This window comes from Epinephelus moara, chromosome 2 (genome assembly GCF_006386435.1).
Source record: "Epinephelus moara isolate mb chromosome 2, YSFRI_EMoa_1.0, whole genome shotgun sequence".
NCBI lineage: Eukaryota > Metazoa > Chordata > Actinopteri > Perciformes > Serranidae > Epinephelus > Epinephelus moara.
Genome location: NC_065507.1, coordinates 14,686,757 through 14,699,221, shown reverse-complemented (window position 1 = coordinate 14,699,221; position 12,465 = coordinate 14,686,757). Strand labels below are relative to the sequence as shown.

The 12,465-nt window shown below is 43.9% G+C and overlaps 1 protein-coding gene across 1 annotated transcript in view; it reads left to right on the top strand.

Annotated features, from left to right (window-relative positions):
* The first annotated feature begins 232 nt into the window (after positions 1–232).
* dner (delta/notch-like EGF repeat containing) overlaps positions 233–12,465 on the top strand; it is a 100,716-nt gene continuing 88,483 nt past the window's right edge. Inside the window, exon 1 of the mRNA XM_050068042.1 lies at positions 233–826. Within this exon, the coding sequence (XP_049923999.1) occupies positions 488–826 (339 nt within the window). The 5' untranslated portion in view covers positions 233–487. The remainder of the gene's footprint in view (positions 827–12,465) is intronic.

Here is a 12,465-nt window from a genome sequence, read left to right as displayed (position 1 = left end):
GGATGATGAGACTCTAAATGAGGAGGGTGCAGAGCTCTCCCTACTCCTCGCAGTGTGTGTGTGTGAGAGAGAAGCCAGGAAAGAGAGGAGAGGGAATGTGTGTGTGTGAAGGTGGTGGTTTGGTGTGGGTGTGGGTTGGGGAGCAGTGTCGTCAGCTACCATCGTCACTGTGACTCGGAGACGGAAAAGAGCCGAGAGCCCTCCCCTTCTCCTCCCGCATCCCCACCTTCTCTCCCTCAGCCTCCACACCATCAGCCAGTCTGCTCTCAGTCATTCTGCCTGCGCACAGCTCAGGCTCCACATCCTGTACCAGTCTCCTCCTCTCTCTCCTTCACACACACACACACACACACACACACGCACACACACACACAGTTGCTCACACACCTCTCTGCTGCTCCACACACAGCAGCTGCTTCAGCTCTGAGGGAAAGAGGAGAAAGACACACGCAACAACAACAAAAGAAGAAGAAACCCGACTAAGAGGATGAGGATGAGTGTGGGCAGTGTGCCGGCAGTCCCCTGCTGCCGTCCCACGCAGATCGCACGGAGCTTCACACCCCCCCTGCTTCTCCTCCTCCTGCTCCTGGGCACCAGCAGCAGCAGCAGCATTGGGGCCGTCCCCTCTGCCTTCCAGCTGGCCCCGGACACCCCGGCCCCTGCCGAGCCCACCCCGACCCAGGCCACACCTCGTCCGGACCCCTGCGAGGGACGACCCTGCCTCAATGGGGGGTTCTGCCTGGCGCTGCCATCCGCTGGCAGGCCAGAGGACACCTGGGAGTACACCTGTACGTGCAGCCAGGGCTTCACCGGACGCAACTGTGAGGTATGGACACATTTTGATGTCATCTACCTGAATGAAACAGGATAATGATGAGCACAGTGTGTGTGTGGTCTTGTTCTTGAGAGGACAGATGCTGAGTGAGTACATGTCAGGGTTGTTTCATTTGTTAATGACCTCATAAAGCAGAGAATACAGAGCTGCAATTGCTTATTAGTTGTATTTTGATAGGACTGTGCTTCTGTTTCTTTTGTGTTGAGCACATTAGAGATCCATTATCATCCATTATTCATCATCATCATCATCATCATCATCTGGAGGGTTCACCTTGTGAAACAAACCTGCACCCTGTCTGTGTTTTTGACTCGCACGCGAGCTGTACAGTGGATGACGGCATGTGTGAGCGCGATTCTTGCTCTCTGCTGCTCTCGGATGGCTTTTTAATGGGAGCATGTGCTGTCACTGAGACACGAGACGAGTGCTGCGTTGCTGTGGCAACAGGAGGGAAGAGCGGCAGCAGGGAGATGCGAGTGAAAACTGTAGATGCATGTGTGTGTGTTAGTGAGTGTATAAGCATGTACTGTGTGAGTTGTTGAGTGTTGGACATTTCGCGTTCCCCCCTCATGATGTAACCAAGTTTTGTTCTTACATCTTCGCAAACTGAAGAGGGGGAAAGTTGCACTAAATCCTGTAGTGACGTTGAATGCATCCCTGTGCTGTGCTCTAATATGTGTGTGAGATAAGAAACTCAAGTATAAGTAAATCTGTTAACATCTGGGATACTGATGATGATCTGGCCAAAGGACCAGTCTCCACATTGCAATCATTAACTGGAGCATCTGGACAGTCATGGAGACGTGCATTTCTGCTGCAGGTTCCACATCATGTCATTTTCTTAAAGTTATTTATGTCTGTCTGGGTAAAGCTTGTGCCTTAACAACATCACTCTGCATGATAACATCATCGAAATATCACATCATCATCTGCCTAATGCAAAAATACAAAGTAGATTTGAGAGTCAAAGCTCCTCGTACTTTATTTTTTTAGCTCTTAACTGCTTCTCATGGCCTCTGTCGTAAGCATCTGATTGACATTTTTGTTTGATGGAAGTTTGCAGAATGAATATCTGACCACAGATTTTTACTGTCTCTGCCATGCATCCTACGCTCTATCCAGTATCATGAGTCCTTGGAAAAATGCATTCATGTGGCTGATAGTAAAATATTAGACGCACATCGTATCACATCTCTGGTTTGTGCCTGTAGCACTGAGTGTGTCCATTTGAAGATGACTGCATCACTGACCGTATCTTCCTCTACACATCCCTGAAGTTGAGCTATACGCACTTTTGTTCCTCCCACATCATTTTTACTCCTCCATCTGTTCAAGGACGTTTAAAGTTCTGAAGCAGCCCTCTTTCATGTTGATTCAGCACTCCATTGATCTCCACATAAACCTGCTCCTCTGTCGGACTGCATGTAATTCATTTGCGCTTTACAATAAATGGACTGTGGCTGAGCCTCGCTCGCAGCAGGCTCAATGGGCAGCCGGCGCTCTGAGTCATGCTGGGGTGAAAGAGAGCATCCGCCAGCAGCAGAGAGGATAAATGAGTCTGCTGCAGCATCACGGAGGGAAACAGCAAGGTGACTGGGTGAGCTTTAGCAGACTCACCAACAGGTGGCAGCCATATCCCCCCTTGTGTTTAAGTTAATTTACTTTATTACTTTACATGTGGCTGTGCATACAGTGTGTTTGCCTATCATGTGAATGCATGCTGATCTATAGGTACAGGTGAGCGTGCTGCTGCTGGTGTGCAGGCATTGAATTGAAGCCATTTAGTGGAGCATTCAGCCAGGGACCCGATCACTGTCTCCTTGGCTGTCCTGGTTTCATGTCTCAGAATAGAAAGCAGCTGCAGTTTGTTACCTCCGCAGCCTGCCTCACTTCACTGCGCTCTGCTCCACACAAACCACAGAGGACGATGTTGTCACACAGCCTGACCTGATGCTGGACAATACATGCACCATTTTTTAAAAATATTTGTGATACTAAAGAGGAAAAAACACCTCTCATTGAGCATGCTGCGCACAGTTGTATTCTTCCACTCCAGCTTTATCCCTCTTATGTGCCAAATCTCAGGTCCGGCACAGGCCCAGAGCCGGGCCCCGGGGGGGAATCATTGATTTTCACTTCGCTCCCCTCCTGCTGGTTGTTTCCTCTCCATGGAAACTGGAGCAGCAGTCAATTGAGATTTGGTAAATGACCTGATTGGCTGAGCGTGGAGCTGGTTTGCATCCCCTGTCCTCTGCATGCGTCACAACACAGATGGTCCAGTGAGAAAGGAGGAGCAGAAGATGAAGAAAGAGAAAGCATGGAAGGAAGGAGGAGAGAGGATGGAGAGAAGAGAGTAATGGGGAAAAAAAAGATGTATCTCTTCTTGAAGAAAGTAAAGTCGTGGTATTGGAGCTTGAAGAAATCCAGCTGTAAATGAGTGTAATATCCTCACCCTCCTCACCTTCCTCTCTTTTCTGTTATCTCAAATTGTGTGTCAAACCTGGGGCGCCGCAGACAGAGCAGGATTAGAGCAAAAAACAAGCGGAATCTGTAAAACTAAACTTGAATGGTAGGTTTAGGATTAAAACTTGGTCATGCCTGTTGATTTGAGGATATTTCGCAACATTTTTTAAATTATCAGGCTAAGCTGCTAATCCTGCTTTGTGTCTCACCCCCACCCCCTCGGTTGTGTTTTATACCGCATGAATCAAAGCAGCCTGATGCAAACCACAGCAGCAGGGACCGTGGGGAAAACAAACCCACTCTACTTGTTAAACCGGCCGAGTTTTAATATCAGCCTGCACCTTTTCTGGACGGCAGCCTGTAAGCTGTCCTGTTGGAATTCACAGCCACTGGCCTTTCTCTGAGTTATTAGCTTCTCAGCCGCTGGCTTATTCATTATTGAAAGGCCTGTTGTGCACCCTGATGGATTTGGTAACTTGCTCGACAACACAATAGGGCTGTGGCAGCGCAAAACAGCCATCTGTCATGAAGCAAGTCCAGGGAGCTCTTGCTGGTTTGCTCAGCCACGCAGCTATATGAAAGCAGTGGATCATGGCAGAATTTGCAGACTGAGGTTTACAGCCCTGGCATTATGAACACAGGATGCATTTTTTATTTTGCTGTTATTTGGAGAGGGGGTGTGGGACTGGAGGTGGGGAGAGAGGTGGTATCTCTGAGGAAGCGCAGAAGTAATTTAGCTGTTCCTGCAGCCGATAGTTCTGCCTCAGCTTAATAAGCCTGCATGGAGTGTTACAGAGCTGTGATGAACTGGAGGCTTTTTGATCCTTGTGATGATGATTTTTTGCTCTTAGCTCGGCACCGCTCCTTCTCTCAACGCGTACAGGTGCTTGCTCAATCACTGTTTCATTGTTTTATCAGCATTATTTAAGTGTTCAGGCTTCTTACTGTGATTTTCAGATGTTTCCCCTCTGCTTTCCCCACCAGTGCTTCTTTGAAAGAACATATTAAAGAAGTAGTTTGATATTTAGAAAGTTAGATGAGAAGATTGATACCACTTTGAGTGTGGTTTCAATTTCCTCATTTAACTCTCAACAAGAAAGCTAATAAGTACATTTCCCATCTTGGCGAACTATACCTTTAATCTTGTTGCCTTATTGCCTAAGCTAATTGAAACCACGTTTTTGTTTCTGGTGCAGTTGCATGTCTTGTGAACTCTGCTACAGTGACATGAAGTTGACAGACGATGCACCACCTCAGCATTAAAGAACTCGATGCACTTCAGCCACATTCTTGAAATAACTTGATTTGCTTTGGAAACATTTTAAATGATCTCACACTTTGCAGCTTTCTTATTTGTCTCAAGACTCTGCGACAGACTAAAGCTGTTAATTGGATGTTAAGATGGGAACGCAGTGAGAAAACTATTTACATCCAAGATTCCTTCACTTGCATTTCAGCCAGTTTAAAAAGTGGCGAGAAGAAGAGGAAGGTGAAATTCATTTGGTAAACTATATTTTCTTTTCCAGACAGCCTATATGTGACGATTGTTGTTGCATTATAAAAAATCCACCTCTTGACAGGACTCAGTGAGAGTAAACAAAGCCGAGCGCTGAAGCTGTTTCATTGTAATTGCGTGGATAGAGAGTGTGTGTGTGTGAGTGTGTGTGTGTGTGTGTGTGGCGGTCAGCGCTTGTCTCCCAAGGCCGTTCACTCTGCTGCTACAGATACAGCCCGAGCTGCATCCAATTAGGCAGAGCTCAAAGCTCATCACCAGCGTTTGGTCCCTTTGATATCCCTGACTTGTTAGTCAGAGGAGAGATACAAACCACAAGAAACATGGCTCTATTTATACACTATATGGTACACACACATATATATATGTATATATACATACGTATGCTGTGTGTGTGTGTGTGTGTGTGTCAATGGACTCTAAGAGGGACTTCTCTTTACTGCTGTTTTTAATGAAGCACTTTTGTTAACCTCACTAGTGTTGTTTATTCAGGAGAGGAGATCTTCCATATGGTAATTCCAAATGATAATTACTCAAAACGGCTTTGAGTATTCTGCTAGGGGTTTTATTTTGTCGATGCAATAGCATCACGACCGTGCAAGATGCAGTCGTGAGACTTTACAGGTGTGTAGCTGAGATTTGAAAGAAGGTTTAGTTCGGAGATGGGCCTGGTCTGAGCATGTCTGGGCTGTAAGTATGGAGGTAGAAAGTAGAACCCTGGGGTGGGGGAGCCCTTCTGTGTGGAGTTTGCATGTTCTCCCTGTGTCAGTGTGGGTTTTCTCCAGGTACTCCGGCTTCCTCCCACAGTCCAAAGACATGCAGGTTAATTGGTGACTCTAAATTGTCCGTAGGTGTGAATGTGAGTGTGAATGGTTGTCTGTCTCTATGTGTCAGCCCTGTGATAGACAACTTGTCCAGGGTGTACCCTGCCTCTCGCCCAATGTGAGCTGGGATAGGCTCCAGCCCCCCGTGACCCCTAACAGGATAAGTGGTTATGGAAAATGGATAAATGAATGGACATTCAAGACAATATCGATATCAAAATGAAATTCCTTTGCATCACATGTTGTCTTCTGCATGACCTGATGTAGTCTGAAAGTTATTGTAAAATGTAGTGACATGGGAAAACATAAACAAATAAACATATTAAGAAAGCTTCTTGGCCAGTGATGAATTTCATCATTTCTACCTGGCTCTTACACAGTAGGATGCTAATTTATTTTAGTCCATCTTCTCCTCTATATCTGAATAAAGATGCATTATGTTTATCTTTTTCTGATAATTACTGCAGTATTGCAGTTTCTCTCACTGTACTTTCAAACACCTTACAATACTGATAATGAGGTCTCTGTTAAGGCTACATGAAGCTATTCTACCAGGCCCTAGAGGCTACAATGTTCATTACAAACCACAACATAAATTTGTTGGACAGATTATTTTGACAGACTAAACATGCAGAGATTGTTTGAGTTTGGAGCCACAGGAATGGATCATTAAAATCAAAGCAGCTCAGCGTGAGGGGGAAATGTGTCTTTTAGGTCCTATCACTGTGCGCAAAGTTGACATTTGGGCCTGAGGGTGGCGCAAGAGTAAACTTGTCAAGTGTCCAAACTACTGGAGAAAGAGCTCATCCTCTTAGAGAGTCTTTACAACAAAAAGAGATTCTGGTAAACAGCTGCAAACTGTTGCATCACTGGCAAAGAGAAACATCCACATGTGATCAGTTAAGGATGGTTTGATGAAAGCAGCCATGTCACTTTGGTAACAGGCTGCTTATAACCCTGCCGGTACCTTTGATACAGCAGCTACCCATCAACCAAAAAAAAAAGACTCCTTTGAGCTATTATCACTGAGCTATCACTATTCATGTTGATGTCCTTAGATGTTACGAGGCGGACCGTGCTGCCTTTGAGCCGGAGGGCTCGTGGCCAATCACTTTGGTAATTTCCATATCACACATCACCCGGCCTTTTGATCTGCGGGAAGCGCGTGAGGAGGTGGTGGTATGATGGGTTAGTGAGGACTGATACATATGGATGATGGTCTGCAGAGGACATGAGTGGCTCAACACCAAGTGCTCATGCTCTGTGTATTGATCGCTGTGGTCACCTATGGTGTCCGTTATTACAGCTGCAAGTTATATATTAGATCTACTTTTGACCAGGTTAGCTCGTTCAGTAGCATTTGCAATTTAGATTCTACATTGAGTTAGATATTTACATTTGTAGCCACGCTAGCAGGTTCTACAGATGTTGGTCATTCGGTCCACCATTTGGTTCCAGACTGAAACCTCTTCACAGTTACTGGATGAAGTGAACATTTGTACAGACATGTGGTCCCCAGAGGATGAATCCTGCTGAAGTGAGCCCCTGACTTTTCCTCCAGCATCACCATGAGGTTCATATTTTTGGCTCAGAGAGAAATATCTCCACTATTGGACTTTCATGGAATTCATGAATTGTAATGTGGTCCCTTAACTTTTCATCTAGAACCAATTTTTTTTTTACCTAGAATCAAATTTCACTTTGTCCAACACTTAAGTTTGAGGCCAAATACCTGAAAAAGCATGCCGACAGGCTAAACTAAGATGGTGAACATGGTAATACCTGCTGAACAGCAACACTTTTGCATTTTTGCCTGTGAACATATTAAGGCACAGTAAAGATGTCTGCACTGAACGTCTGCAGACAGCTGCAGTCATGTGGACATGCACCAGGTTCTACTCATAGTGCAGTTGAGGGTCTGTGTTAGCCCCCAGAAGTAAACAGGAGGGCTGGGAGGTGAGCTTGCCGTTGTCCAGCTGACTTGGGGGGAAACTAAATCTAAGAAGGGTCTGGACTTAAAACTAACTTCACCACTATGTGATGGCCAGCGGGCTTGACTGCAGTGTTTTGGACAAGACTGGACTCCTGCAAGTCCATAGGGACTTGGGTTGGGAATCGGAGGATTGGAGGTTCAAGTCCCGGTCTGGACCGAATACGTGGACTGGTAGCCGGAGAGGTGCCAGTTTGCCTCCTTGCCCTTGAACAAGGCACTGAACTCCCAGCTGCTTGGGGTGCCTGTACATGAACAGCCCCCTCACTCTGACATCTCTTCATTTAATACATGTATAGGTCCTGTTTGTGAATGTGTGTGTATTTCTTCTTCTTCTTCAAGAGAGAGATAATATTTTGTAATTGGAGCATGAGCAATTGTCACACTTGTTATACATGTAGTCCATGCGTTCACAAAAACTGAGCTGCTGTGCATATTGACATCCGCACAAGGGTCTGCCCTAAGGATCGACATTCTGGGATGAAGTGCCAAAAACTGCAATTCCACTAATCGCCACTTGAGGCTGGCTCCAGAAGTGAGTCAGTCCCCATAGACCTCCATGTTACGATGCCCAACTTAACAGTAGAAATAAACGCATTTACAAACTGGTCTCCATAGCTAATTTCCTCCTTCATAACAACTGTACAGGGGGTTAATTTTTATATGACTCACCCATTTGCATTTTATTAAGACTGAAAGTTACACGTAATAAAGGACGGGCAGCCTTGAGTGACAGGCTGACTGCTGATTGTGGCCTCGCCTCCTCAGTCAGATCCATCCCTCGCTCCTCCACAGCCACAGCCTCTCACTCATATATGGTCACCTCTGGCTCCAAAAACCAAGATGGTGACGGCACAAAAAGCTGAATTCAAGGCTTCAAAACAGGAGTCCACAGACCAATAGGTGATGTCACGTAGCTACATCTGTTAATTGTCTATTGTCTATTGTCTGCCAGCATGGACCGTCACTGACACGGGTGGATGATGACATTTATGTCACGTGGACCACACCGAGGCCTTTTGGACACAGACTTGGAAACTATGAATTTGTCTTTAGCCTGCTAACGTTAGCATTTAGCTCAATTAAAGTACAGCCTCAAGGAGCTGCTACACATCATGGTTGTAGAATAAATTTCCCTATATTTCAGGTCACATTACAACCACCTTAATCCCTAAAAATGAAAATGTTGCACGTGTTATCTACCATAAGACAGCTGAAAGCATTAGAAAAACATTATTCACAAGACGACTGGTTACAGAGCAGCACAGAATTCATCTGAAGGCATCGTGTACAGTAAACACAGCTCTGCTGCATCACCTGGAAAATATTAAAATATGTCTGACTACAGTCATGTTTCATCTCTGTTTTGATTCCTTGTTTTTTTAAGCACAGTCTAATCAGTTGCTGCATTTTTAAAGCCCTCCTGACTCGCTCACACATCTCATCCTGTGTTTCTGTCTTTAATTGCTGCCACTCATCGTGAACAGGGCTCTTATCTCTGTGTCATTGGGCCCTTCATTTTTCTCGAATCTGGCGGTGAAACTTCCTCCTCTCTGTCCTGGATAGAAAAGAAGTCATTACATTTCTCCCAGTGGTTTAGTTTAGGTGTTTTTTTATTGCTTTTTGTCTGCCCTCGTTGCTATTTATAAATTTAATGGAGCAGCGAGTTGTGTCACCAGCCGCAGTATAATGTAAGAAAGGGCAGAGCAGCTCTTACTCAGCAGCATTTCACCCCTGTAATAACCCTCTGCTCTGATGCCATCATTGTTGTGCTGCTTCTAATGATTAGTGTCGTTGTCAGTGCTGTCAGCATGAGTGTATGAACTAGTAGGGAAGTGTGTGTGTGTGTGTGTGTGGGGGGGGGGGTTAACTTTTTTCCTAGGCAACAAGGTCGCATTACGGTCCAACTTCGCTTCAGCATGTACGGCAGTAAGTGAACGCATCACCGCTCGTACAGCTCAAGTTCAGTGTTGATTCTGACTGTTTGGTTCAGTTCAGTATAAAACTAACAAGCACTGCACTGTGTATATGCTTCTCATGCTCTGTCTCCTGTGTTCGTCTTTATTCTCTGCGTCAGTGATTTGTGTGTTATAACAACGATATGAAAAAATATGAGCAATATATCTGAATTAGAATGAAAGAGCTGTGCCGTATTTAGAAGTTTGTGCATAAGCATGCAAGTTTCTCCCAGGAATATGCAGAGGTTAACAGTCTGCCTCAGGGTCCTGGAGGGACGGCAGATTGCAGCCAATCACCCTCTAACACCTGTTGGCGCTGTAGGTGACCTGCAGGGTGTCCAGGAGTGGGCTGATAATGGTTTAGAGGTACTCAAACGACTTTATAGCCACAGAGGTCAGGAATCTGTAGTCATTAAGCCCTGTGAACTTTGGTCGTATACATGTTTACCACATAAATGGTGACACGAGACTGACATACTGTAGCTGTACAGGTTGGTGTAAGTCGGCAGGTTGTAGCAGCTTTTGTGTCAGTTAAAAATGATGTCAAGAGAATAGATAAACCGGGCAAAGACAACATAACCACAATGTCAGATCGGATGAATGAAGCAAACAAAATGGCAGATCTTGTCAACTAATATCGTACCAAGTACACAATACATGTGGCCTCAAAGAAAACATCTTATTTGAATTCATAAAACATAACAAATATTTGAAATTTAAAAAATGTTAGGAGTGCTCACTGGACTCGAGTTGAGTTTGTTTGAGGTGCTCTTTGGATACATGTAGATACAAAACTCACAAGAAACCTCCAAGGCACTTTCTTTTTCAACATTTAAACAACTGTATTAATTGTATATAAAAGCATTTCAGTTGTTTAAAAATGTGCCTCTGAGTTTTCTTGTGATTTTCGTGCCTACATTTGATATGAGACCTATATGACAACGAGCCCTACAATAAGAATTAGATAAAAACCCTGTTATAAATAAGAAGCATGTTTTTTGTTTATTTTGATCCCTCTTCGTTGTTACCATGCAACAACTAAACTTCCTTAAATTCATACTGATAAAACAAAAAAGCACAGTGTTTAATTATACATAAAAACACAAGTAAACAAATCATGTCCATATTCCCTCACGTCACAGTCTCTTAGTGCTTGTGGTTCAGTCTGCTCCCTCCTACGCTCAAATGTTGTTTTTGTTTTGTGTTGAGTCACATTTTCTTACACACTGGACTGCTATAAACAGCAATAAATGTGGTGTAATGTATTCAGTGGATGGACAACACTCACGGGCAGATTAAAAAAACAGACTGCACTGTTTATGTGTGGCTAAACCTGCACAAATAAGACAAAGAGATACGGTGAAATTCTCCGCAAGTGTCCGCTAAAGGAAAAATGCACCTCTAACTTGGCTGCCATGCAAACACTGGTGCCCCTGTGCTGTATCCACATATTTAAATTAGATCATGTGCATACAGTACATCTGGTGCAAAGTTGGCCCCTTTCAATGCAAATGAGCCTAACTGCTACGACAGTCTAATCAGTGCTAATAGACGCACGCAGTTATGGGGTGCCGTTTGTAAAGTCACTCACACTGAAATTAACATCAACATTTTGCCACATTCAGCTTCAAACAATGTTTACAAAAGTGGTGTGAATTTTTTAAAGTCACTTTTTACCACATTTGCAGCAGTATTTGAAATATGTTAAATATAATGTCACAGTTATATCTAAATATTAAATGTTAAACCTAAATGTTAAATCTAAATGTTAAATGTTAAATCTAAATGTTAAATCTAAATTTAAATGTTAAATCTAAATGTTAAATATAAGAGATTTAACATTTAGATTAAAATTTAACATTTAGAGTCAATATGCATTTAAAGGATTTATCCAAGATGTCAAACTGACTTTGCGGAGAAAACAGGTTAAAAAGATAGAAGCTAAAGCCGAATGTCCAGATAACAGTGTAAGAATAAATGACCACATCAGGGTGGATTTACAACTGAATCCGGCATACGCATGGCTATTCAGACCCTTTTAGGGCCGATGTGACAATGACGTCAGTTTGTTAGCTGGAGGCAAAACACGACTCTCCACCACAGGGCTGTAGGCTGCATAGGAGTCTTAAAATGTCGTCTTTGTTGTGTTATTGGGAGCCAGATTGGAAGGAGTCATGGCTCAAAATTTAAATTTTATTGCCCGTCAAAAATGCTCACATGTGCCGCACACACTTCATATCAGGTTCGGGAAAAGTACTTCCTGTTGTAGGGATGAATAACGTTATGTGTATTAAAGGTTATCATGTCCACCTCATCAGAAATTGGGGAGGTATTAAGAGGAATGTTGGATTTCTCCATAACGCTAACTTTTTAGCGCATTACGTTAGCTTTGATAGCAAAACAAACAGGAGGAAACAGTTCAAGTGTCTTTTCCTTTGTAAGATTGGCAGAGTAATCAACCACAAAGCCATCCCACCCTCTGCAGTCCTGTCAAAGCATCCATCCACTGAGTGAGTGTCACTGTACGGTTCGTCCAGTCTGGTCCCGTTGGTCAGTGTTTACTTATTCAAGTAACACTCGTGGTCCGGGAGAGTGAGTGACCTGACATGGTGCGTTTGTAAATTCAGTCTGATGCTCTACACTTAAAGGGAAATTTCGGTTTATTTCAACCCGTCTCCTGTCATCCTAAATTTGTTTCAAGTCACTAGTGACATAGAAATAATAGTTAGCATGTTAGCCGTTAGCCTAGATGCAGCCGTAGCGCCAGACCTGTTAAAACGTAATTGAACGGGCATCCTTTCAAGTGCAAAGTTAGTCCACTAAACAAGCTTTTTTCCACAAAGACCGCCTCATATCGTTAGGATAAATGTCAGAGAACATAT